Below are 26,512 nucleotides of genomic sequence, written 5' to 3'. Positions count from 1 at the left end.
ATCTGAGACCTGCACAGACATGGTTACAAATTCTCACAAGGCTTGTTAATGCTACACGGAACAAATTTAATGGTTGGTTTCATGGGCGGAAATAGAAGATCGCATTAATTTTCCATGCGCATAAGAACCTTATTTCTCAGTGTTTTGCTCATTAACAGGTAAAAACAAGTTTGCATTTCTCATTTGCCAAGATGATCCATCCACCTGATATGTGACGCTTCTTTATTAAACAGCATGATCGTACACCTTGTGGTGTGGACAATAAAATATGCCGTTTTGTCAACACACAGATCTCTCAAGTTGAGGGAGTGCAATTAGAATGCCGACTGAAGGAATGTCCACCAGAGCTGTKGCCAGATTTGGATGTTCATTTCTCTACAATAAGCAGCCTCCCAATGTTTTAGAGAATTTATGCTGATGTCAAAGTTGTGAAGAGTGCCCTGTGGTGTTACGATATGGGCAGGCATAACATATGGATAATGAACACAATTGCAAGTTAGACGGCAATTTGAATGTAGAGGTTCCGTGTTGAGATCCTGAGGCCCATTGTTGTGCCACCATTTGCCTCTACTCATGTTTCAGCGCTAATTCATGGCTCTTGCAATGATCTGTACACAATTCCTTTGAGCTGAAATGTCCCGGTTCTTCCATGGCTTACGTACTCACCGGAGCATGTTTATGATGCTTTGTATCGATGTGTATGCCGGTGTGGTCCAGTTCCTGCAATATCCAGCAACCTCACATGGCCATTTAAGTGGAACAGGTCACACTCAATCATCTGATCAACTCTATGCAAAGATGTTGTGATGCGGGTAAATGGTTGTCGCACAAGCATTTATCTGTGACATCTGTATTCCGTTATGTGGAATCTAAAGATTAGGGTCTAATAAATGTAGTACCGTTGACTGATTTCCTTGTGACTTGGACATTTTGAAATTAGTTTAAATTCAGTATAGATTAAACCTACTCATGGACTAAAGCTCTTTCAATGGAAAATCCATGTAGGCCCCAATGTTTAATAGGTTTGTTTTTCAGAACATGTATTAATGGTGTTTCCTACCCCKTGAGATGTACTTGTGGCTCCAATGCCACTGTGCCTGGTCATAGCATGACAMACTGACCCACAATGACTCGACTGCYCTCTTTAGTGGGTACGGAACAGTCCCAGGTACCAGACCCTCGCCAGGAGGGCAGTGTATCCTGACCTATTAATCACGCACGTTGGTTAGAGGTGCAATTCTCTAGAACTAGCATCAATGTATTTGGACCCACTATTTTATGTATGCTGTTGCCTTGATCTGTGGCTCTTCAAACTTAACCGTTACCATCTTTGTTATTTTCAGATATAGTCTGGAGGTGCAGCAGTGCAGACTGGTCGTAGTGGGGTTGACATGGAGTCACAAGTCATTGTAAGTCCGCCTCATTCGGTTACACAATTGCTAAATGTATATTGGTCTCGTCGAGATCTGCCCCTTGAGGTGTTGCAGTCCGACTATGTGTTGAGCCTGTGTCATGAGGGGCGGAGAGTGACAGGGCTATGTCTACGCCAAAAACCCAGAACAGTGGGTACTTGGCGTGATCATGGCGCCGATATTTGGCCGCATTCGGACCCTTTTTAGACCCGCAGACATGTAATCTTCTAGTGCTTGAACAGGTGACTGAGTGCTTGTTTTAAACTCCCTCAGTAGTTTATCTTGTTTTGCCAAAACCAATTTTATTACTGCCTGGTAATTGCCATTGGGCAAATACTTAGTTGATTCAACTATCCTGAGGTTTTAGGACTTGTTCACTTTAAAAAGTTGCCAGTTTTTTTTTGCATTCTCACCCATTTCCTGATTCATTGATAGATCRGAGCGGTGCTGAAGAACGAATGAAGATTGTGACCCGTTGAAGATGCAAGGTGGCAGTAATGGGTTGTGCCTTTAGTAGAAGAAAGCAGATTGTTCAGTTGCTGGTCCTAGACTAGGGTGACCAGATTTTATATTATACATATGCAGCTGCCACTTATAGCCTTTAGATGCTGTTTACCACATCGTGCTCAGTTTAAGTTTGGTAATCACGCCAAAGCCCTTTTGACTCAGTGTGACCATTGTTTAATTAGCGTTTATTGAGCCAATTTCACCATGTACCTGCCCTGTTTGATTTGAATATAAATGTATTGCTTTCAACATAATTCAAATAAACTCGAGCTGATCTGTGGTTGGTTGAGTTTTCGTAAAGCTTTTTTTCTTCAGATGCCCTTCACTGACAATAACTTAGAGAACTGAAAGTTGAATTGACAAACCAGTCTGGAATGGATAGAAATTGAGTTGAACATGGTTTCAGTGTGAACTTCATGCCTTGAATGTGAAATGGAGGGACAAACTACATCAATAGTAACACCGATTTAATATGAATGGCCGATTTAATTATGGCCGTTGTCATAAATCGGCATTTTTGGACACCGGTCAATCAGCCTACTTCGCCAAATGGGTGATTTAACAAGCGCGTTCGTGAAAAAAGTGCTGTTGCACCAATGTATCAATGCCTTAATCAATACACAAGTATATATTTTTAAACCTGCATATTAGTTAAATTCATGCTAGCAGGTAATATTAAATGAGGGAAATTGTCACTTCTCTTGTGTTCATTGCACGCAGTCTGGGCCGCCTGGCGAACTAATTTGCCAGAATTTCACAATTATAACATTGATTGTGACACAGCAGCAGGCTTGTAAACATTCATTCAAACAGCACTTTTGTGCGTTCGCCATCAAGCCTATCAACTCCCGAGATTACCGATGTGAAATGGTCCTCCAATAATCGGTATATAATCTGTCGACCTCAACAGGATGGCTTTCAAAGTTCCCCATAAGTGGCTATGTTGGCCATTGTTTGGAGTGCAGTCTACTTGTTCCAGATATGAGATCCTTTTTTGCCCCTAGCTGTCTGAGTGGATCATATTCTGGACAGGAAATGTATAAAAACTCACCATATCAGATCTTTTCATGGCACTAGTTTATTCAGTATTACTTCCCTTAAAGTATAGTTTAAARTTATCACTGCAAGGCCCAGAGCATACATCAACCTTCAGTATGGCTCTAAGAAAAGTACAAGTACCTCGTAAATGACGTAGAGTTTGGACATGCTTCACTTATCGGCGGGTCCTGTTTTGCCCTGGTTGAAGTTCTATTGGGGGGACTCCAGGGTTGTATTCATCAGGGCACACACTATCAACATTAAATCAAATTGGCTTTATATAAATTCTTATGTTACAATGACAGCCTATTCAAGGCCAATTGTGCAGCTGCGCCACTCAGGAGCCCAGTGTGCCTGACTAGATGTAACAGTAAACAAATCCGGGACACGCCAGGCAAAAAAACAAGGTAGCTGGGTGTGTGTTTAACGCTCATGTTCAACTACTTAGCATAACTGTCACCTAGCTAACATTGGCCACAAATTGAAATATGAAACAGATGGACRTCCACAAATGAATGTTAACTCCACCCGAGTCAAGTTTTCTAATGAATATGACCCAGGTCTGAGGCAGGATCCTAGTATCTCTGTGGTCCTCAGGAGTACTGTGTGTTAGAGATGGTCTTCCACAGCAGGGTCTTGAGGTTGTTGAGGACCAATGAGTGGTGCACCTCCATCTGGCTGGCCAGGCTGCTGAGCGTCACACAGGTGCGGAGCTGCTTCTCCAGGTCTGTGCGGAGGTCCTGGGGCGCCCCGAACAGCAGGTAGTCTTGTAACAACACACACACCTTGGCCAGGTTGGGCAGGACCACTTCCGTGTTACACTGCTTCACCAACCGATCGCAGGTGGCCGTGCAGTCACTCCCGAAGGTGCAGTCAGCGTTGGTCTCGCAGTGACGCCCCCGCAGGAACCCGCGGACCGCCGTCTCAGACGCCACACTGCGCAGGTCGGCCATCTTGCAGTCGTACTTGAAGTTGTAGCCTACATGGCGCGGGCTGGCGTCACACATCAGGAAGCTTCCATATGCCCCGTGGAACACCTGTTGATAATGTGGTATATAATTAGGTAACTGAATCACACATTAACTGAACTTTTTCTATTCCCAATGATTGTATTTAGTCTCTGTAAATTGTCTGTGCTTTGTCTATGTTTAATGTATGCACAAAGCTGCAAAACAAAATGTCATGGGGATAATACCGTGATCGAATACCTATACTAAATAGTAGGCCGATTGAGTATGTGAAAATCGAGTATACTTTAAAATGCCAGATGTCATACTGATTTCGACAAACAGTTGATCAATAAAGATATGCGCTACTGAAATCATCGAATAACGATACAACGCAATTGCGCATTACCAGTATGCGAAAATAGAAAGCGTCATAGTATGTGAATTTTAGAAAATGAAGTATGGTTTAAATGCCCGGATGTATACTCATTTTGACTGTTCATCTAGTAAAATAAACTCAGCAAAACAATAAACGTCTTTTTCAGGACCCTGTCTTTCAAAGATAATTTGTAAAAATCCAAATAACTTCACAGATCTTCATTGTAAAGGGTTTAAACACTTCCTGTGCTTGTTCAATGAACCATAAACAATTAATGAACATGCACCTGTGGAACGGTCATTAAGACATTAACAGTTTACAGAAGGTAGGCAATTAAGGTTACAGTTATAACTTAGGACACTAAAGAGGCCTTTCTACTGACTGTCTGGGGTGGTGTGCCACAGCATCATCAGACTGAGCTTGTTGTCATTGCATGTAATCGCAACGCTGTGCGTAACAGGGAAGACATCCTCCTCCCTCAAGTGGTACCCTTCCAGCAGGCTCATCCTGACATGACCCTCTAGCATGACAATGCCACCATCCATACTGCTTGTTCTCTGCGTGATTCCCTGCAAGACTGGAACGTCAGTATTCTGTCATGGCCAGCGAAGAGCCCAGATCTCAATCCCATTGAGCACGTCTGGGACCTGTTCGGAGGGTGAGGGCTAGGGCCATTCCCCCCCCAGAAATGTCCGGGAACTTGCAGGTGCCTTGGTGGAAGAGTGGGATAACATCTCACAGCAAGAACTGTCAAATCTGGTGCAGTCCATGAGGAGGAGATGCACTGCAGTACTTAATGCAGCTGGTGGCCACACCAGATACTGACTGTTACTTTTGATTTTGACCCCCCCTTTGTTCAGGGACACATTATTCCATTTCTGTTAGCCACATGTCTGTGGAACTTGTTCAGTTTATGTCTCAGTTGTTGAATCTTATGTTCCTACAAATATTTACACATGTTAAGTTTTCTGAAAATAAACACAGTTGACAGTGAGAGGATGTTTCTTTTTTGGTGAGTTTATGATGCATAATGCATTGGAAGAGGTGGGCTGTGAATTATAGGCGCTGGTTCTCTTCAAGTAGCCAAACAACAAAACTAGGCTACTTAATTGGGAAGCTTCTACGGTGGTGTTCAAATGTAAGTGAAGTCGTTTTTGTTCTGCTTTAAGAAATGATCACGGGTATTGCATCCTAGGCTACATCTTTGAAAACAAGTCTTTAAAAATGTTTTATCCATAGTGGATTCCGTTTTCTCATTTAAGTGTTTCTTGGCCTTCGTCATAGCTTTTAAACTAAACGCTAAACCATCTTTTTGATTTCTGAATGTGTTGGCACCGGGCACTCAGGATATGGCTTCCTTATTGATGTCATGTTAAGGCCTTTTGATTTGAACATATGGATTGTTTTTGCTTTATAGGCTACTTATATTGAACAAAAATATAAAACGCAGCATGCAACAATTTCAAAGACTTTACTTAGTTACAGTTCATTTAAGGAAATGCCAATTTAAAGAAATTCATTAGGCCCTAATCTATGGATTTCACATGACAGATTACAGATATGTGACCCGTTTCAGGAAAGTAGACATGTCGCGGGTCACTATTTCACAGGAGAGCCGTTTGAACTTTTGAATCAAAATGTGTTTTTTGGCAAAAATTCCTTCTCAAAACGTGAACTTTCATGTACCTTAATAACAAACTTGTGKGCCTCCCGAGTGTCGCAGTGGATTTGCATCTCAGTGCTAGCTGTGCCACTAGAGAACCTGGTTTGAGTCCAGGCTCTGTCGCAGCCGGCCGCGACCGGGAGACCCATGGGGCGGCGCACAATTGGCCCAGCGTCGTCCGGATTAGGGGAGGGTCCAATCGCGCACTAGCGACTCCTGTGCCGGGCGCAATGCATGCTGACACAGTCGCCAGGTGTAAGGTGCTTCGTCCCGAAACATTGTTGCGGCTGGCTTCCGGGTTAAGCGGGTGTTGTGTCAAGAAGCAGTGCGGCTTGGCTGGGTTGTTTCAGAGGACGCACRGTTCTCGACCTTCGCCGAGTCCGTACGGGATGTGCAGCGATGRGACAGGACTAACTACCAATTGGATGCCACGAAAAAGGGGTAAAATAATAATAATAAATAAAAACTTGTATGCCATCTGTAAATATGAATAAAATTGTTAAATTAAGCCACAGAAAGTGAGCAACCTTCCCACTAGCCATGATTGGGCTGGACATGCTGAGATGCGTTTGGAATGGTCTGCCATATAGCACGCTTCTGTCTATTTGAGCTGGTCAGTATGTTTAGGTAATCATGTCTTAACGAGGATTTTTATGAAATGTATCGCCTAGTAAAACAAAAAAGACTCCACTATGCAAGTATCCATTTCAATAGAATGTCACTGCAACAACTATTTCAGAGCACTCTCATCAGTGTGCCAGAGCGCAGAAAAACTGATGAATTTACGAAGGCTCAACAACGGTTGAATATCGCTGATGTCAGTAAATGTCGGCAAAAAAGCGTAATTAAATTGTTGCCAGGAGCACAGTTAGCCACCAACGCTTTAGGTATCATGAAAACAGCCTAACCAGCTCTGCTAGGGCAAGTGAAATGGTCAGAGTTTGGGTGGGGGCTGAAGATTAAGATGATTCTTATGGCATTGCACACGGTCAGTGTGAACCAGAGTGACTTGACACAACGGGCCATTGATCACAGATACCTTAAAAAAAGTAGGGGCGTGGATCAGAAAACCAGTCAGTATCTGGTGTGACCGCCATTTGCCTCATGCAGCGCGACACACCTCCTTAGCATTGAGTTCATCAGGCCGTTGTTTGTGGCCTGTGGAATGTTGTCCCACTCCTCTTCAATGGCTGTGCGAAGTTGCTGGATATTGTCAGGAACTGGAACACGCTGTCGTGCACGTCGATCCAGAGCACATGCCCAAACATGCTCAATGGGTAACATGTCTGAGTATGCAGGCCATGGAAGAAATGCCATTTTCTATGCGACATGGGGCCATGATTTATCATGCTGAAACATGAGATGGCTGCGGATGAATGGCATGACAATGGGCCTCATGACCTCGTCAATTTATCTCTGTGCATTCAAATTGCCATTGATAAAATGCAATTGTGTTAGATGTCCGTAACTTATGCCTGACCATACCGTAACCCCACTGTCACCAAGGGTCACTCTGTTCATAACTTTCACATCAGCAAATCGCTCGCCCACATGACACCATACACGTTGTCCGCGGTTGTGAGGCCGGTTGGACGTACTGCCAAATTTTCTAAAGCGACGGAGGCGGATTATGGTAGAGAAATGAACAATCAATTCTCTAGCAACAGCTCTGGTGGACATTCCTGCAGTCAGCATGCCAATTGCACACTCCTTCAAAACTTGAGGCATCTGTGGCATTGTGTTGTGACAACATTTTAGAGTGGCCTTTTAATTGTCCCTAGCACAAGGTGCACCTGTGTAATGATCATGCCGTGGCATACTGCATACTTTTTACGAAATGGTACGTGCTAAATAGTATGCGACGTTGAGTACATGGTATGTAGTACGGTATATGGGCATTCAGACACGGTCAGTATCTTATCTTTACCTCTTCTATGAACTCCAGCAGGCCGATGGTGATGCGGGCCCTCCGGGGCCACGCCGGGGCCAGCCACTGGTTCATCCTTGAGCTTAGGGCCTCCGGGACTAACGCTTGCAGGTAGCTGGGGACCTCCAGCCTGTAGAGGGAGCTGTGAATTGAATGTTATTTTGGGTAAAAAAATGTTTAAATCGATATACGCACACACACACACACACACACACACACACACACACAGTACCAGTCAAAAGTTTGGACACACCTACTCATTCAAGGGTTTTTCTTTATTTTTACTATTTTCATCATTGTAGAATAATAGTGAAGACATCAAAACTATGAAATAACACATATGGAATCATGTAGTAACCCCCCCCCCAAAAAAGTGTTAAATCAAAATATATTTTATATTTGAGAAACTTCAAAGTAGCCACCCTTTGACTTAATGACAGCCTTGTACACTTTTGCAGGTGTGCATTGTTAAAAGTTAATTTGTGGAATTTCTTTCCTTATGCGTTTGAGCCAATCAGTTATATTGTGCCATGGTATTTATTTTTATTTAACCTTTATTTAACTAGGCAAGTCAGTTAAGAACACATTATTATTTACAATGACGGCCTAGGAACAGGGGGTTAACTGCCTTGTTCAGGGGCAGAACGACTGATTTTTACCTTGTCAGCTCGGGATTCGATCCACTAACCTTTCAGTTGCTGGCCCAACGCTCTAACCACTAGGCTACCTACCGGGTGGTATACAGAAGATAGCCCTATTTGGTAAAAGACCAAGTCCCATATTATGGCAGGAACAGCTCAAATAGCAGTTTTAGGCTGGGTTTCTGTACAGCACTTTGAGATATCAACTGATGTAAGAAGGGCTATATAAATACATTTGATTTGATTTGAAATAAGCAAAGAGAAACGACATTCCATCATTACTTTAAGACATGAAGGTCAGTCAATCTGGAAAATTTCAAGAACTTTGAAAGTTTCTTCAAGTGCAGTTGCAAAAACCATCAAGCGCTATGATGAAAGTGGCTCTCGTGAGGACTGCTACAGGAAAGGAAGACCCAGTGTCCCTCTGCTGCAGAGGATAAGTTCATTAGAGTTACCAACCTCATAAATCAGCAATTAACTGCACCTCAGATTGCAGCCCAAATAAATGCTTCACAGAGTTCAAGTAAAAGACACATCAACAACTGTTCAGAGGAGACTGCGTGAATCAGGCCTTCATGGTCGAATTGCTGCAAAAAAACACTACTAAAGGACACCAATAATAAGAAGAGACTTGCTTGGGCCAAGAAACACAAGCAATGGACATTAGACAGGTGAAAATCTGTCCTTTGGTCTGATGAGTCCAAATTTGAGATTTTTGGTTCCAACCGCCGTGTCTTTGTGAGACGCAGAGTAGGTGAACGGATGATCTCTGCTACACTCGCAATAACATCTGCTAACCATGTGTACGTGACCAATAAAATGTTATTTGATTTGTGTGGTTCCCACCGTGAAGCATTGGGGAGAAGGTGTGATGTTGTGGGGGTGCTTTGCTGGTGACACTGTCTGTGATTTATTTAGAATTCAAAGCACACTTAAGCAGCATGGCTACCACAGCATTCTGCAGCGATACGCCATCCCTTCTGGTTTGCACTTAGTGGGACTATCATTTGTTTTTCCAACAGGACAATGACCCAAAACACACATCCAGGTTGTGTAAGGGCTATTTGACCAAGGAGAGTGATGGAGTGCTGCATCAGATGACCTGGCCTCCACAATCACCTGACCTCAACCCAATTGAGATGTTTTGGGATGAGTTGGACCGCAGAGTGAAGGAAAAGCAGCCAACAAGTGCTCAGCATCTTTGGAACTCCCTCAAGACTGTTGGAAAAGCATTCCAGGTGACTACCTCATGAAGCTAGTTGAGAGAATGCCAAGAGTGTGCAAATCTGTCATCAAGGCAAAGGGTGGCTACTTTGAAGAATCTAAAATATATTTTGATTTGTTTAACACTTTTTTGGTTACTACATGATTCCATGTGTGTTATTTCATAGTTTTGATGTATTCACTAGTATTCTACAATGTAGAAAATAGTAAAAATAAAGAAAAAMCCTTGAATGGTGTGCAAACTTTTGGCTGGTACTGTATATAGAGACATTTTTTGTTTACAAGCAAATGTCAAGTTCGAGTGATGCATGCACATCCTTACACCAAAGAAGCTCTAGCAGGATAGCTAACTGATGTCGGGACCTTGATAAACTTAGCAGTGAGTTAGTGATGACCATGAAAAGACGCAAGTCTGATGGCTATGTTCAACAGGTATATTCTTTATCTAGCTCTATTTGTGATATTGTACCGTGCTGGCTTGCTAATTTGCTAGGTAATCAATCCTCCGATGACATCGGTGATGTATGTAGACAATAACCATCAGATAACCATCTGATTACGTGTTTGTTAACTTGCAGGAGCTGCATTTGAAGTCAGAGGATTCTGTATCCACTCCCATGAATGTAAACAAAACCATTTCTGATTCCAATCTGCGAGTGCAATTTTTGATGATGGGGCCCGGGAAATGGGTCTATATAAACAAGATGTGCACTTGATCCCAGAGGATATCACTTGAAAGCAWAAATTAAAACATGATTGGACTGACTGTTGGTTACAAAGCCAAGAGAAAACCGGAACAATATTTGTTGCATTGTAATAAAGCTTTCTGATTCCAAAGTGGTCCTCACCTGTGGCTCACGCGCTCAGTAACGTACAGGTCACCGCAGAAGCCCAACAGTTTAGGGGTATGCTCCTTCTCCTGCAGAGCCACCATCAGCAAGAACTCGTTAATCTGGAGGAGAGCCCACACAGACTTGGCCTCGGCCAGGGACACCTTGCCATCCTTGTTGACGTCAGCCAGGGTGATGACACGCCCTACCAAGGTGGTGAGAGAGGGCTGCTCCCCTAGGTTAGACTGCAGGGAGGATGGAGAGAAGAAAATATGAAGTGAGTAAATGTTTACAGGTGACAGTAAGCTATAATGACAATTAGCTATAATGTTATACTTTACGTCAACTACGCAAGGGGGGTAAGTATCAGCCAGTTAAGACTAGAAAACAAGTTGAAATATACACTGAATGTACAAGAATTACAAACACCTTCCTAATATTGAGTTGCACCCCCTTTTGCCCTCAGAACAGCCTCAATTCATCGGGGAATGGCCCATGTTGACTGCAATGCTTCCCACAGTTGTGTCAAGTTGGCTGGATATCCTTTGGGTGGTGGACCATTCTTGATACACACGGGAAACTTTTGAGCATGAAAAACCCAGCAGCATTGCAGTTCTTGACACAAAACGGTGCGCCTGGCATTTACTACCATACCCTGTTCAAAGGCACTTAAATATTTTGTCTTTCCTATTCACTCTCTGAATGACACATATATACATACAATCCTTGTCTCAACTGTCTCAAGGCTTAAAAATCCTTTAACCTGTCTCCTCCCCTTCATCTACACTGACTGAAGTCGATTTAACAAGTGACACCAATAAGGGATCAGAGCTTTCACCTGGTCAGTTTGTCATAGAAAGAGCAGGTGTTCCTAATGTTTTATACACTCATTGTATATAATGCTATGTAAAGAGAAAAACTAAACAACRGGTCACTTTTTAGTTCATATAGTCATACACACTATAATAAAAACAAGACTGTGGCATGATTGAAATGTGCTGGATTTCTTCCATGTGACTTCCATTAGAWAATTGGCAGGGGGTGACACTAATATGATTCGATCTCACTACAGTTGGGTGGAGCCATTGTGCTGAACATGACTGCTATTTCAGCACCTTGTCTTGCGCTATATTTGGCACAGGGCTTTAACCCCTAGCTTCCTGCTCTCTCTCTCACTTCCCCCTACCGCCTCCTTCCATCACGCACACTCCCTGGGAGAATCTCAAATGCATACTCCTCGTGTCCTCTTTCCTCGCCTCCTTCTCAAAACCCATTGGACGAGAAAGCCAGAGGTCCCTACCCTCTGACCTTCTCCTCCAATGGGGTTTGAGAATGAGGTGAGAAGAGAGGACACGAGGAGTATGCAATTGAGAATCTTCCCCTACGTCTACTGCCTCCTTCCATCGCACACTCTAACCCCTCCTCCCTCTTTTCCTATCTCTCTCTCTCTGGGGAGCCAGCAGCATTCTGACAGCACACACACTAGTAATAAGGTCACTCTGCCCTGCCTTTGTTCATTTCCAGCACCGGCTACATGAAGCCTGTCTACAGAGGAACCGTCCCTCAGAGAGACTCAGCTTCACAGTGATTATCAGTTACCATGTTATGTTAGCTTCCGACTCAATATACTGTATCAACATGCCCTAATTTCCCTCCGCCACAAGGTCAAACTAATTTCCAATTATGGTCCTCACTTTTCTATTATAGGTCCCGCGGTCAATGCGTAAATTACAGTACATTTTTTAAATCTGTAACATTTCTAATAATAACATTATTTTGTGTGATGGTATTGTATTCAAATGTGCCTGTCTGTAATACTGCCTGTACTGTCTGACATAACCAAAAAACACCAGTTCCGCTGTGGAAAGTTATTATATCTAATCTAACTGTGAGGACTGAGATGAAGGGAAATGAGCAGCCAGACCTTCAGAAAGCTGTGCAGCATCTCTCTGAACTCGTCCATGGAGGTCCCGCGGGTGGGCTTGTCAAACAGGGTCATTTCCTGTCTCAGTACAGAGTCAGGAGCACCGTCTCCCTTCAGAGGCTCCTCCAGACCACACTTAATGACCACAGGCCTCTCCTTCCACACACCACTGTACACCTACAAAAACAGATTTTTTTCCCCTTCATTTTTTTCCTTTAATCTTTATTTAGCAAGTCAGTTAAGAACAAATTCTTATTTTCAATGAYGGCCTAGGAACAGTGGGTTAACTGCCTTGTTCAGTGGCAGAACRAGAYTTTTTACCTTGACARCTCGGGGATTCGATCTTGCAACCTTTCGGTTACAAGTCCAACGCTCTAACCACTAGGCTACCTGCCGCCCCAGATAGACAGTCATTAGGTAGAGTAGGTAGTGTGTGTGGTTTTGTCAAGTGGTATGCGTGCATGTGTAGTCACGCAGAGCCAGACATGTGCCTACGTTTACTGAAATATACTCCGGCTACCTTTACACCAGCTGTCAAGTCTGGCGAGCAAGATTAGCCGGTGTAAGGTGGTTGTACCTTGTGAAGTGTGGTTGGCAGCTGGTAGGGCTGTGTGTGCRTATTACCTGATGTGTGGAGGAGGTGGACATGCATCGCTGCAGGGTCAGAGTCCTTTCCTCACATAGGGCCTTGCAGGACGACCCTGAGACAATGCCGCTTCTGTAGTGGTCACACTGGCACAGACAGACATGAAACCAGAAATACATTAATCAACAGGAAGAGGAYCCAAGGATCCTACAATCTCTTGCTCATATGTACTATGGCCCAAATCCCAACCGCATGCAAATCATGTATACTGTAGATGTCAATAGAGAATTTCAAAATTCCCACAGGTTTTTTTATTTTCACCCTGTGACATTCTATCTGTTCTAGTTAGCTGTGCTTCCATGGGGCAGAAGCCAGCATGCTTTTGTGATTCTGAATGGCMTGATTGCTAGCAAGAATGACAACTGGGGAATTGTAAGTGGCTCGTTTCAGCTCATTTCATCTTGTTCTTGATACCATGTCTATTTACCAAGACTGTTTATCTGTATTTTTTGCAGCTGTCTATTTACCACCACAAACCGATGCAGGCACTAAAACCGCACTCAATGAGCTGTATACGGCCATAAGCAAACAGGAAAATGCTCATCCAGAGGCGGCGCTCCTAGCGGCCGGTGACTTTAATGAAGGAAAACTGAAATCTGTTTTACCTCATTTCTACCAGCATGTCACCTGTGCAACTAGAGGGATAAAACCTCTAGAACACCTTTACTCCACACACAGAGATGCATACAGAGATCTAGAACACCTTTACTCCACACACAGAGACGCGTACAAAGATCTACCCCTCCGTCCTCTTTGGCAAATTGGGACCATAACTCTATCCTACTGATTCCTGCTTACAAGCAAAAAAAACAAACAGGAAGTACTAGTGACGCGCTCAATACGGAAGTGATCCAATGAAGTGGACGCTGAGCTACAGGCCTGGAATATGTTCAGGGATTAATCCGATGGCATTGAGGAGTTCACATCAGTTACCGGCTTCATTAATAAGTGCATCGACGACGTCGTCCCCACAGTGACCATACGTACAGTGGCTTGCGAAAGTATTCAAAGTAAACACCATCATCCCAGAAAACCCTGGACCCACTAGAAATTGGCATACCGCCCAAGGGGTGCGTGCTCAGTCCCCTCCTGTACTCCCTGCTCAACCATGACAGTGAGAGGACGTTTCTTTTTTGTTGCTGAGTTTAGGTCCCAAAGTGCTCTTCCAAACKTTGGAGGAGAGCRGGCATCACTCGTGTGGGACACTCTTTCTTCGAAATCCACTGATTTGGTCACTCATCTATTTAATGTTTTTGTATTTCCCCTGCATGCTTGCGTTCAGTTTCCCAAATATGTCTGTTACATAGGCAAGGAGACACATTTTCTTTTCATCACACAAAACGTCAACAAAGTCTTTTTWTACAACCATTGTGAATGAKAACAGTTCCTCTCTCAGTTAACAAAATATTTCCAACACTCTCCTCCTCGATAACCACTGAGCCKCGGTGTGAAATAGCAAATTGTCATGCTCTGATCCCATATCTCCACACAGTTTTGCAAACAGGCGTGCACACAGTGGATGTGGTTTGCTCTTGGTGTATCATACAATGCGTCCATATGGCAGAGGGCGACAAATGMATAACTAGATTGCAGAGGCCTGACCACCGTCCCATCATAAATGGAGCCCACTCTGTGCAAAAACCCACCATTCTATCCCACTAGCCGATGGTGGTCCATTTTGCAGCAGCGTAGCAGGCCTAGCAATTCACTGATTCAAGTTCGGCCTTTTCCCGCGATCTAAGTGCGCACTCTCGTTGGTTTAATTTAATTCTTCTTTTAGATTTGAATCATTTTTATTTAAAGTTAACCACATTACAATGATTTTGAGATAAAGATATCATTTTATTTATACAAATATATATTTATTTTTTTCCCACCAGGCTTTTGGAAATTTCTCCCGCAACCCCATTTTCATATCAGGCGATCAAAACATTGGGTCATGACCCCTAGTTTGGGAAACGCTGCACTAGACTCTACCCACACCCACACAGACACACGCAAAACACACATATTGACGCCACACACACACTCACAGTCACACACGCTATTCTGCTTATTATATATCCTGATTGCCTAGTCACTTTTACCCCTACCCACCTGTACATCAGTGGCGGTCGGTGATGTTTAAGATGGAGGACAATACTTTTTTTAATGAGCATGGGCTTATTTCTATTACAGCATATTGGATGACTGTCATTCATATTCCATTCACCCAGTTCAATGTATCAGCGATAGGTTTAGGCTACTACATGATACTCTAATGTTCCCTATACCCATCATGACGTTGCTACAACCTAGCCTATGAATGAAAGTTTACAACATAGGTGCACAGGTCGACAGAAATATGAGTAATCAATGTGGCAGCCATTGACACATTCATCTAGCTGATATCTATCTGCATCTAGCTGACCTAGGGTGTAATCAGTAGTCCAGCAGTTACAAACAAGCGTTTCTWTTGCACAAATTCAGGTATGTTGATCCCCGTTTTGTTTCGTTTGCTTACRTTTAAGAAACGATTTTCAACAGAATGCACCATTGATCACACATAAATACAATTCACTTTCATAGCAGCCACATACAAACAGCATGACCCCTTTGATCGTTAGATAATTCCTTCTCGCATCTACACACTCTCCTCTGTTCAACTTTTCCCTTCACTTGTGGACTTCCAAGCCAAACCTTCATATCACAACCGCTAACCACAGCCTACATTGTTGTCACCATATTAGCTAACGTCAAGTCAACATAGCTACTAGAACTAACACTTTAGTAAATACGCTACGATCATTCAGTACAGTGTACAGTTAGCAAACAGTTAAGCAGTTACACCAAATTTATAAAACCACAAACTTACCTTGACTTGGAAAAGTTCCAGTGTTGGATAGCCATAGCCAGCTTGGTAACATAGCATCCCTCTCTATTTGAGCCAGGTGTTTGAGTAKGCAACACTAGCGAGCTGTATTCCCTAACTAAGTAAGTTATCAAAAATATAGCAAAATATAGCAAGCTCTCTCTCTCGCTTCATTTCTGAAGAAATTTATGTTTAAAACTGTTCAACTATTGTCTTTCTCTCTTGGGGTCAACTACTCACCAAATTTTATTCATTGCAGTGCTAGCTAGCTATATGTAGCTTATGCTTTCAGTACTCAATTCATTCTCTGATCCTTTGTTTGGGTGGAAAACATGTCAGTTCATGCTGCAAGAGCTCTGATAGGTTGGAGGACATCTTCCGGAAGTTGTCATAATTACTGTGTAAGTCTATGGAAGCGGGTGAGAACCCAGAGCCTCCTAGGTTTTGTATTGAAGTCAATGTACCCAGAGGATGGAAACTACAGTGTTTGAGGCTATTGTAGACTTTCATTGCAAAACAGCATGTTGTAATAAATTATTTGGTGATGTGAATATATTTAGTATAGTTGTATCTAAAAAGAATAACTTTTACATTTTCAATATTTGCATATTTCTGGAATTCATTGAGGATGGCCCTCCCTTTCCTCCTCTGAGGAGCCTCCACTGATGTACATATTGTATTACCTTAACTACCTCATACCCCTGTACATTGACTCGGTACTGGTACTCCTTGTATAGAGCCTCGTTATTGTTTTAGTGTTACTATTTCCTTTTTTTATATAGCAAATATGTCTTACTTTTTAACTCTGCATTGTTGGGAATGGGCTCGTAAGTAAGCATTTCACTGTAAAGTCTACACCTGTTGTATTCGGCGCATGTGCCCAATAAAATTTCTTGTTTTGAGGTGTTTTCACTTATTTAATGTCAATGCTAATATAGCAAAAAAATTGCTAAGCAACAACTCTAACAATGTACGTCAGAGACAAGTGCTCATTGTGCACATTTATTTATGTTTTCAATAAACACTGGAGACTAAATATAGCTTACAACAATCTAAGCCAACCCAGTCTATTTTACCCCATAGTTGYGCACAAGTTGGTTTTGTTGCTAAACAAACCCGTCCATAGGTAGTCGTCCCAGGACTGAGCTTCATTGTTGACACTTTAGTGATGTAACACACACACTAAAAAGATCTCTAATATAAAGTTTGCAGGAGCCGCAAAAAGAAGTGGTCACAGCTAGGGTTGTACATTTTGGGGAATATTCAGAGGTGGAAACTTTCCGTGGGAATTAACGGGAATATATGGGAATTAACGGAAATATATGCATATTAATACCATTTAAATGTAGATGTTTTTTGCATTGGATATATTTACCATATGGAGACAGAAACCTTATCATAAGCAGACAATTGCAAATGATTAAATCTTTCCAATATAAATAAAAAACACAATTTAGTTACGAATGTAACTTTATTTAAATTAGTTGACTCTTAACATGGGATGATTTCACTGAACAACAAAAGAGAATATTGAATGATCCTAATGATCCATCACATCTCCCCAAAACATTTTCAACATACGTCTGCAAAATGATAGTCTAGAAACTAAAGCTTTCGTTGTCTTCCTCTCAGGCTTCCATGTCTTCTCCCTGGACCTCCTCAATGTCCATGTCCTGAACATCAGACTGAGGCCTCATCTTCCCTGTCACTTTCCAACCTTGTTGAGGATGGCTCGTTGTCAGGCTCAAAAAGCTTCAAATTTGCCCRGATGGCCACCAATTTTTCAACTCTTGTATTGGTCAGCCTGTTGCGTGCTTTGGTGTGTATGTKTCCAAACAAGGACCAGTTGCGCTCTGAGGCAGCTGATGTTGGTGGGATTTGGAGGATGAKGCAACAGTGGAAAGAGCCTCAGATCCACAAAGTCCCTTCCACCAGGTGGCTGATGAGATATGTTGGCAAGACTGCCATATTGCATCTCCATCCCAAAGCCCTTGTACTTCGCCAGACTGCCAAGAACCTTGCCCTCATCCAGGCCAAGGTGGCGAGACACCGTAGCGATGACACCATAGGTCTTGTTGATCTCTGCACCAGCCAGGATGCTCTTGCCAGCATACTTGGGGTCCAACATGTATGCTGCGGCATGTACGGGCTCCAGGCAGAAGTCTTCGCGCCTTTTGAGGTATTTCAGAACTGCAGTTCCCTCTGCTTGGAGCAACAGTGAAGTGGGCAGGGCAGTACGGATTTCTTCTCTTTCATCTGTAAGCAGAGTCTGAACATCAGACAGGATGGCATTGTCTCCATCAATCCATGCAATGGCTACTACTATAGGTTTCAGGCTGCTTACCACTCTCTCCCAAAATGCATCATCCAGGAGGATCCTCTTGATGGGGCTGTCCATATCGGCAGACTGATCTAGCCATTTCTTRGAGAGACTCCTTCCCCTCCAGGAGACTGTCAAACATGATGACAACACCACCCCAATGGGTGTTGCTGGGCAGCTTCAATGTGGTGCTCTTATTCTTCTCACTTTGCTTGGTGAGGTAGATTGCTGCTATAACTTGATGACCCTTCACATACCTAACCATATCCTTGGCTCTCTTGAAGAGTGTATCTATTGTTTTCAGTGCCATGATGTCCTTGAGGAGCAGATTCAATGCATGTGATGTGAGGATAGGACTCCTCCACTTTAGACCAAGCAGCCTTCATGTTCGCAGCATTGTCTGTCACCAGTGCAAATACCTTCTGTGGTCCAAGGTCATTGATGACTGACTTCAGCTCATCTGCAATGTAGAGACCAGTGTGTCTGTTGCCCCTTGTGTCTGTGCTCTTGTAGAATACTGGTTGAGGGGTGGAGATGWAGTTAATTATTCCTTGCCCACGAACACTCAACCACCCATCAGAGATTATTGCAATACAGTCTGCTTTCTCTATGATTTGCTTGACCTTCACTTGAATTCTGTTGAACTTTGCATCCAGCAAATTAGTAGATAAAGCATGTCTGGTTGGAGGGGTGTATGCTGGGCGAAGAACATTCAGTAATCTCTTACAATATACATTGCCTGTGAGCATCAGAGGTGAACCAGTTGCATACACAGCTCGAGCAAGACATTCATCAGCATTTCTGACTACGTTCCTCCATTGAGTCAAAACAACTTCTGATTCCAGGAGGACCATGAGGACCATGTTGCTATCGATAAGGTGTCTGATTCATAATTTTCACCTCGTAATAGAGGTAGAAGGACTTTTGTCAGACTGCTTGTTGTGAGCACTGAGGGAATTTTATGCACTTGGCCAGATGATTCTGCATCTTTGTTGCATTCTTCACATATGATTTGGCACAGTATTTGCAAATGTACACAGCTTTTCCTTCTACATTAGCTGCAGTAAAATGAATCCACACATCAGATAGTGCCTGTGACATTTTCCTGTAAAGATAAGAGAAAAAAAGAAATACAATTCCATGTACAGATAAAAAGTTAAGCAGTTAGATTAAAAACTCCTTTGTAAGATAAATGTTTTAAAATGAAACAGGTATGGAAACAGGTGAATTAACACTSCTCAGTTAGCAGGCTCAAGCAAGCTAAAACCCACATGGTAGCAAAAACTAACTTGCAGAAATTGTTAACATGTTAGAAATTATTTAAACACACTTTGCTGTAGGCTACTATTTACTAGTTAACAAAGAAATCTGTGCAGTAGTGTGGGTTCAATAGCATCTCATTAGTGTGCAAGATCTTGAGAATCAGCTGTACATGTGATGGAAGAGTGCACTGCACATGTGATGGAAGAATGCACCGTGCATGCAGAGGGTTGCAATTCCATTGAAATGGGGATAGTTTAACCAAAATATGCCACAAGACCTAGAATTGCCTTGTGTATCCCACAAAAAAAAGTTCACTGTTATACGCTAACTCTTTTGATGATTTTAAGCAAAATTCCCCAAATTCCMAGGCTTAACTCCATGGAAAATTTCCAGAAATTTACCGGAACCTTTCTGACCCTTTGCAACCCTAACCACAGCATAAAATAGCATGCTTTTGGGGTGTGAGATAATCGTGCTTGGGAAACATCCAGGCACCCTGCCAGCCTGGAGCTAACTCCACTGTTCTAAGTAAAATGAGATCCACCCAAACAGTATGAATCATACCAAACAAAAAGAAAGACTAAAGACTATAGGCTGTGACCTCCTCCTCCACTGAATGGTGGTTGCTATGGTAATATGACTTCATTTTGGACACTTTGGATTGCGAGCCAACCAATTAAAGGACTTTTTTTGTTTATCTTCCTTTTGGGRGGGTGGTAATTCTGCAGGCCCAGCTACTGTAGTTGTCCTTAATGTCACAGTAATGTGCAGATTACCCTGGGAGTACACACAACATTGCCAACACTCTTACACACACACTGAATCCCAAATTACCCCCTTATCCTCGGCCCTCGCCTCCGCCATTTGCACAAGTGTCCACAAAGCTAAGGGAGTGAAAATTAGGGAGGGTGTAGGGGATAATTAGACCCTCCAATAACAACTCAGACCGAGCCAGCAAAGCTGCCGGCTTCAGAACAAAATGGAATCCCAGCACTGTTATTTTTGAGTTTGCGCAATTTCACAAAATAAGGGAGAAGCCTGCCTAATTACGTGCATTTGTTTGTCAGATTGAGACTTCACATATGTAAAATATGAAATACCTCCCAAATGAAATGTTACTGTGGTTTATGTCTTGTAAAACGACAGGGGGATTTGTTCATTAGAATTTCATTTTTTGAAAGTGGAATATGAATTGCATCATTCAAGTAGCCCAACCGGCCGAACGATGGCGCTATTATTCCTTTCCCGTTGTTTGTCATCTGCATCCAACCGGAATGTATGCAGCCAGCTATACACGTGTCCCCTGGTGACAGGCTCGTACATAAAACATCCTGCATTCAGGCTGCAAGGGCGTCAATCTCCTCCTTAACTAGCTTTATTGGCAAGCCACCGAACAAAAAAATATGCGTAATGTCTTAATAAAAAATAAAAATCCACCACCATGCTAAAGTGGCTAATGCTACTTCCCGATGTTGCACACGGGGTTGAACCAGGGGTAAACAATAGACTGCTGCAACCTGATTGGTTGAACATCRGGAAGTACTATTAGCCACTCTAGCATGGTGGTGGAAAATTGTGCTTTTATGAAGACCGTATGCTTATTTTTCCTTATTTCAAAAATTGCCCGCTTGCCATAAAAGCGGAGGATGTTTTATGTACAAGACGGTATTTGATCGCTGACAAAATAAGCTTATTGATTACACCCAAACTGGCCCTTTTAATTTAATTTTAATGTAAACTTCTTCGATCTAATATCAATTGGGGTGGGATTAGCGTGGGGTATGGAGGGTCCGTGGGTGGCTTTTGAGCATTTTATTGGATTCCACGTCTTACTCATTGATAGGAACAATTGTGTTCCAAATCGGATGTTAGGTACTATATTTATTGAAGAATATATGAATCTTATCAATTAAAATGGCCAATTTGGGTGCAATTAATTAGCTTAATTTCGCARAGATCAAATTACATTGCAAAATACTGTTTCAAGAATACTAATGTCAATGTTTCTAGCCACAGACACAAATTCAGCACAATCTGAGATGGTGGGTGTCAAAATCTTATTTTTTGTGCTTTGAGGCAGAACAATCCTCCTTCCCTTCCTCTCATCTCTCCTTGTTTCTCCTCTCTCAGACACTGTTTTCAATGTCTTGTATGTCCCGAGAGAGCCTGTCTCCCTCTCGCAGCACAAAGAAGAGTTGGGCACAACACTGCTGCCGTATTCATCACAATACAAAGATAGAGAAACCAAAACAGCACCACCTCAGGCTGTCCATTAATCTTCACACTTCGTCTCTTTATCTCTCATGATCCTTTACTACTTCAATATGTGTGTGCTGACTGCTGAGCAACAAACACAAGCACCCCCAACCACTTCTGAGAACCTTCAGAAAGAATTCACACCCCTCGACTTTCCATAATTCGTTGTATTAAAGCCTGATTTTTTTGGGTTCACTGGCCGACACAATACCCCATAACAAAGTGGAATTATGTTTACCAAAGTTTTTTTTTTATATGACAAATTAAAAGCTGAAATGTCTTGAGTCAATAAGTATTCAACCCCTTTTATGGCCTAAATAAGTCAATATTTGCTTAAAAATTACATATGTTGCATGGACTCACTCTGTGCACAATAAGTGTTTAACATGATTTTTGAACAACTCTCTCATCTCTGTACCCCACACATACAATTATCTGTAATTATCTGATTCAACCACAAAGACCAGGGAGGTTTTCCAATGCCTCATACAAAAGGGCACCTATTGGTAGATAGGTACATTTTTTAAAAAGCAGACATTGAAAATCCATTCGAGCATAGTGAAGTAATTAATTACACTTTGGATGGTGTATCAATACACCCAGTCACTACAAGAATACAGGCGTCCTTCCAAACTCAGTTGCCGGAGTGGAAGGAAACCGCTTAGGGATTTCACAATGAGGCCCATGGTGACTTTAAAACAGTTTGAGTTTAATGGCAGTGTTAGGAGAAAACTGAGAATGGATCAACAACATTGTAGGTACTCCACAATACTAACCTAATTGGCAGAATGAAAAGGAAGCATATACAGAATAAAAATATTCCAAAACATGGATCATGTTTGCAACAAGGCACTAAAGTAATACAACAACAAAAATGTGGCAAAGCATCTAACTTTTTGTCCTGAATACAAAGTGTTATGTTTGGGGTAAATCCAATACATTACTGAGTATCACTCTCGATGTTTTCAAGCATAGTGGTCGCTGCATCATGCTATGGGTATACTTGTAATCGTTAAAGACTGGGGAGTTTTTCAGGATACATTTTTTTTTTTACGGAATGGAGCTAAGCACAGGCAAAATCCTAGAGGCAAACCTGGTTCAGTCTGCTTTCCACCAGACACTGGGAGTTTAATTCCCCTTTCAGCAGGACAATAACCTAAAACACAAGGCCAAATATACACTGGAGTTGCTTACCAAGAAGACAGTGAATGTTCCTGAGTGGCCGAGTTACAGTTTTGACTTAAATTTGCTTGAAAAATCTATGGCGACCTGAAAATGGATGTCTAGAAATGATCAACAACCAAGTTGACAGAGCTTGAAGAATTTTTAAAAGAATAAAATGGGCAAATGTTGCACAATCCAGGTGTGAAAAGCTCTTACCCAGAAAGACTCACAGCTGTAATCACTGTCAAAGATGCTTCTACAAAGTATTGACTCAGGGGTGTGAATACTTCTGTATTTCATTTCAAATACATTTCTAAAAACATGTTTTTACTTTGTCATTGTGGGGTATTGTGTGTAGATGTGTGACAATATTTTTTGATTTAATCCAATTTGAATTCAGGCAGTAAAAACAAAATGTGGAATAAATCAAGGGGTATGAATACTTTCTGAAGGCACTGTAATATTTGGTTATTTCTCATCACTGATTATCACAGGGAACAATGAAGCTAGAGTAGAGTGACTTCTCTTGTGGCCGGGCTATACAGGCTACCTCTGAAATGGCATCCTAATCCCTATTTAGTGCACAACATTTGTCCAGAGGGAATAGGATGCCATTTCAGACGCAGTCACTCTGTTACATCACTGATTTCTCATCCAGTGTTAATTACTTTTAACTGGTCCCCATTTGCCACAATATTATAAGAGGAACCATCTTTCCCTCAGCAGCTACTGACACATACAATACAGATTTCCTTTTCCTCTGTAATGCGTTCCATCTGACAGTTTCCGTCGCCATATAAAGGGTGGATGCACCTGTGAATAATCAAAAGGCGTGTGTGTGTGTGGACAGTGTTGGGGAGTAATGGATTACAAGAAAACTGTAACATTACCAGTAACAATATTGTAATCAGATTACATATACTTGAAAAAATTTGATGATTACTTTTAAATTCAGAAAGGATGTTTGAGCAAAAATTATTTGACACCTTTCTGTTTTGTCAATGACATTGAAAAAAGGCACAAATTTAAGTTTGTTCTTCCTGAGCGAGTCTGACCACAAATCAGAGACCACTATGATGACACACCAAATGCGATTAATGGATTGCGGGAAAATAACAGGAATATGCTTTTGTAGGCTACGGGTCCAAGCTATGTCTTCCAATGTTGCGACTGCTGTCGGCATCCAAAGTGAATAACTGCTTGGAAGTAAGGACGACAGCAATGGTACGTAGCCTACGGGCAATACTGTTGTAAATTATTATTGATATCTAGGCTACATAGTGCCTTACAGACTGTGGTTGTTGTGGATGGCTGTTCACAAATGTATGTGTACTTTACAAATGAAGATTGAATTGAAGAAGTTCAAGCTGCCTATCAATCATTGCCAGGTCGCAATTGTAAATGAGAACGTGTTCTCAATTTGCCTACCTGGTTAAATAAAGGTTAAAAAAAAAAAAAAAAAAAAATTGTTTTGGCAACAAGAGGTGTATTAATTACAGAAACCGTTTACCATTTAACTTCTTCGGGATCGGTGTCCCTTCCACAGGACAGTTGAGCTAACGTAGGCTAATGCAATTAGCATGAGGTTGTAAGTAACAAGAACATTTCCCAGGAAATGGACATATCTGATATTGGCAGAAAGCTTAAATTCTTGTTAATCTAACTGCACTGTCCAATTTACAGTAGCTATTACAGTGAAATAATACCATGCTACTGTTTGTGGAGAGTGCATAATTTTGAACATTAAAAGTTATTAATAAATATATTAGGCACATTTCGGCAGTCCTGATACAACATTTTGAACAGAAATGCAATGATTCATTGGATCAGTCTAAAACTTTGCACATGCACTGCTGCCATCTAGTGGACAACATATAAATTGCACCTAAGCTGGAATAATACATTATGGCCTTTCTCATGCATTTCAAAGATGGTACAAAAACAATAAAAAAGAACGGTTGGTTTTTTCTTTGTATCATCTTTTACCAGATTTATTCTGTTATATTCTCCTACATTCCTTTCACATTTCCACAACGCTCAACATGTTTCCTTTCAAATGGTACCAAGAATATGCATATTCTTGCTTCAGGGCCTGAGCTACAGGCAGTTAGATTTGGGTATGTCATTTTAGGTGAAAATATATATATTTTTAAAGGGGCATATCCTTACGGAGGCAAACAGCACAAAACAAGACAAAAACAGCGTTTATTTTTCCAACTACAAGCAATGAGCCCAATCAGTCCTCCATGACAATTACAAATAACTACAAAAGATAAGGCTAATTAGGCATTGGTTTTGGGGTTATGCTCAGGTAAAACAATTTAGCTAATCTATATTTCCAAGTCCTACTCTTAAAGATAAAGGCATATTAAATTAATTGGAATGACTGGAAATCTGACAGTTTAAAAAATATATATATGTAAAAATATTTCCTAACGGTATTACTATCTGTCGTAGAAAGCAATGGGTTAAAGAAGCCTACATAACCAACCCATAAAGTAAAATACAACATCCATTTATGGCCAGTTATGTAACCTCTAACATTGATGTATCCTGCAATAGATGTTATTAAATTAGTAATACTAATTTTAGTCTTCTTCTAATGCATCTTAAGCAGGTTGACAAGTCTTGTCCTTAAGAGACAGTGCAATTGAGCAATTTCCTTGTAAGGATCCGACAGCGAGTGTGTAATCTGCCTCTACCATCAGTCCTATTAGCCAACGTACAATCATTGGATAACAAAATAGACGAACTACGATCACGAATATCCTACCAACGGGACATTAAACTGTAATATCTTATGTTTCACCAAGTCGTCTACCGCCAAACCCTCCCTAACCGGACGACGCTAGGCCAATTGTGCGTCGCCCCACGGACCTCCAGTTGCGGCCAGCTGCGACAGAGCCTGGGCGCGAACCCAGAGTGTCTGGTGGCACAGCTAGCACTGCGATGCAGTGCCCTAGCCACTGCGCCACCCGGGAGGCCAGACGTGTGTTTAGTCTTGCCCGTCCTGTCCGTGTAAATATTGTTTCTCGTTTTTTCCTTATATATATTTTATCTCACTTCCATCTACGGACTGAAATACTCTCCTGCAACCCACTCACACAATGTGGTACGGATCTGCTATTTTTATACTTTTAGAACCGGAAACCCCATCAGAACTAGCCAGCTAACTAGCTAAATATCAGCTAGCCACTGCTAGCGGACTTCAACGTTAACTCAGACACCAGCCAGCCTAGCTCGGTCATACTCCCAGTCTGCAAGCGCGATATCGACCAGAGCATATTGGACTCCTTTTCTCTACCACATCTCCGGATTCCTACTGCAAGCTCTGAACCTTTACACGGATCATCGCAGCTAGCTAGCTGCAATCGAGTGGCTACTCCTGGCTAACATCTCTGTCCTGAAGCAAGCACAAATTAGCCTTGAGCTAGCCTCGAGCTAGGCCCATCTCCAGCTCACCTAGCGTAGTAGCAGACATACTGAATCGGCTCCCTACTCACCATTGCTACTCACCTAA

The 26,512-nt window shown here is 42.1% G+C and overlaps 1 protein-coding gene, 1 long non-coding RNA gene and 1 other non-coding gene across 6 annotated transcripts in view; 2 read left to right on the top strand and 1 right to left on the bottom strand.

Annotated features, from left to right (window-relative positions):
- Positions 1-6: 6 nt before the first annotated feature.
- LOC111963841 (uncharacterized) lies at positions 7-2,199 on the top strand. The gene is made up of 2 exons (XR_002877305.2): positions 7-1,409; positions 1,848-2,199. It is a non-coding gene; the product is annotated as an uncharacterized lncRNA (long non-coding RNA).
- LOC111964542 (small nucleolar RNA SNORA17) lies at positions 1,466-1,595 on the top strand. Its single transcript, XR_002877398.1, has one exon. It is a non-coding gene; the product is annotated as a small nucleolar RNA SNORA17 (small nucleolar RNA).
- A 775-nt stretch (positions 2,200-2,974) lies between the features above and the next one.
- The window catches only part of LOC111963840 (divergent protein kinase domain 1B), a 32,280-nt gene continuing 8,742 nt past the window's right edge, over positions 2,975-26,512 (bottom strand). For 3 of the 4 annotated variants that reach the window (XM_023987389.2, XM_070443540.1, XM_023987388.2), the window contains exons 3-7: positions 13,117-13,224; positions 12,493-12,669; positions 10,587-10,813; positions 7,874-8,015; positions 2,975-3,994 (exon numbers count right to left, since the gene is read on the bottom strand). In XM_023987389.2, the coding sequence (XP_023843157.1) occupies positions 3,551-3,994; positions 7,874-8,015; positions 10,587-10,813; positions 12,493-12,669; positions 13,117-13,224 (1,098 nt within the window). In that variant the 3' untranslated portion in view covers positions 2,975-3,550. The remainder of the gene's footprint in view (positions 3,995-7,873; positions 8,016-10,586; positions 10,814-12,492; positions 12,670-13,116; positions 13,225-26,512) is intronic. The other variant, XM_070443541.1, reaches the window with a different exon arrangement.

The sequence above is a fragment of the Salvelinus sp. IW2-2015 genome, linkage group LG5 (genome assembly GCF_002910315.2).
Source record: "Salvelinus sp. IW2-2015 linkage group LG5, ASM291031v2, whole genome shotgun sequence".
NCBI classification, from domain to species: domain Eukaryota; kingdom Metazoa; phylum Chordata; class Actinopteri; order Salmoniformes; family Salmonidae; genus Salvelinus; species Salvelinus sp. IW2-2015.
Note: the sequence above shows the minus strand (reverse complement) of the source record. Positions and strands in the feature narration are given on the sequence as shown.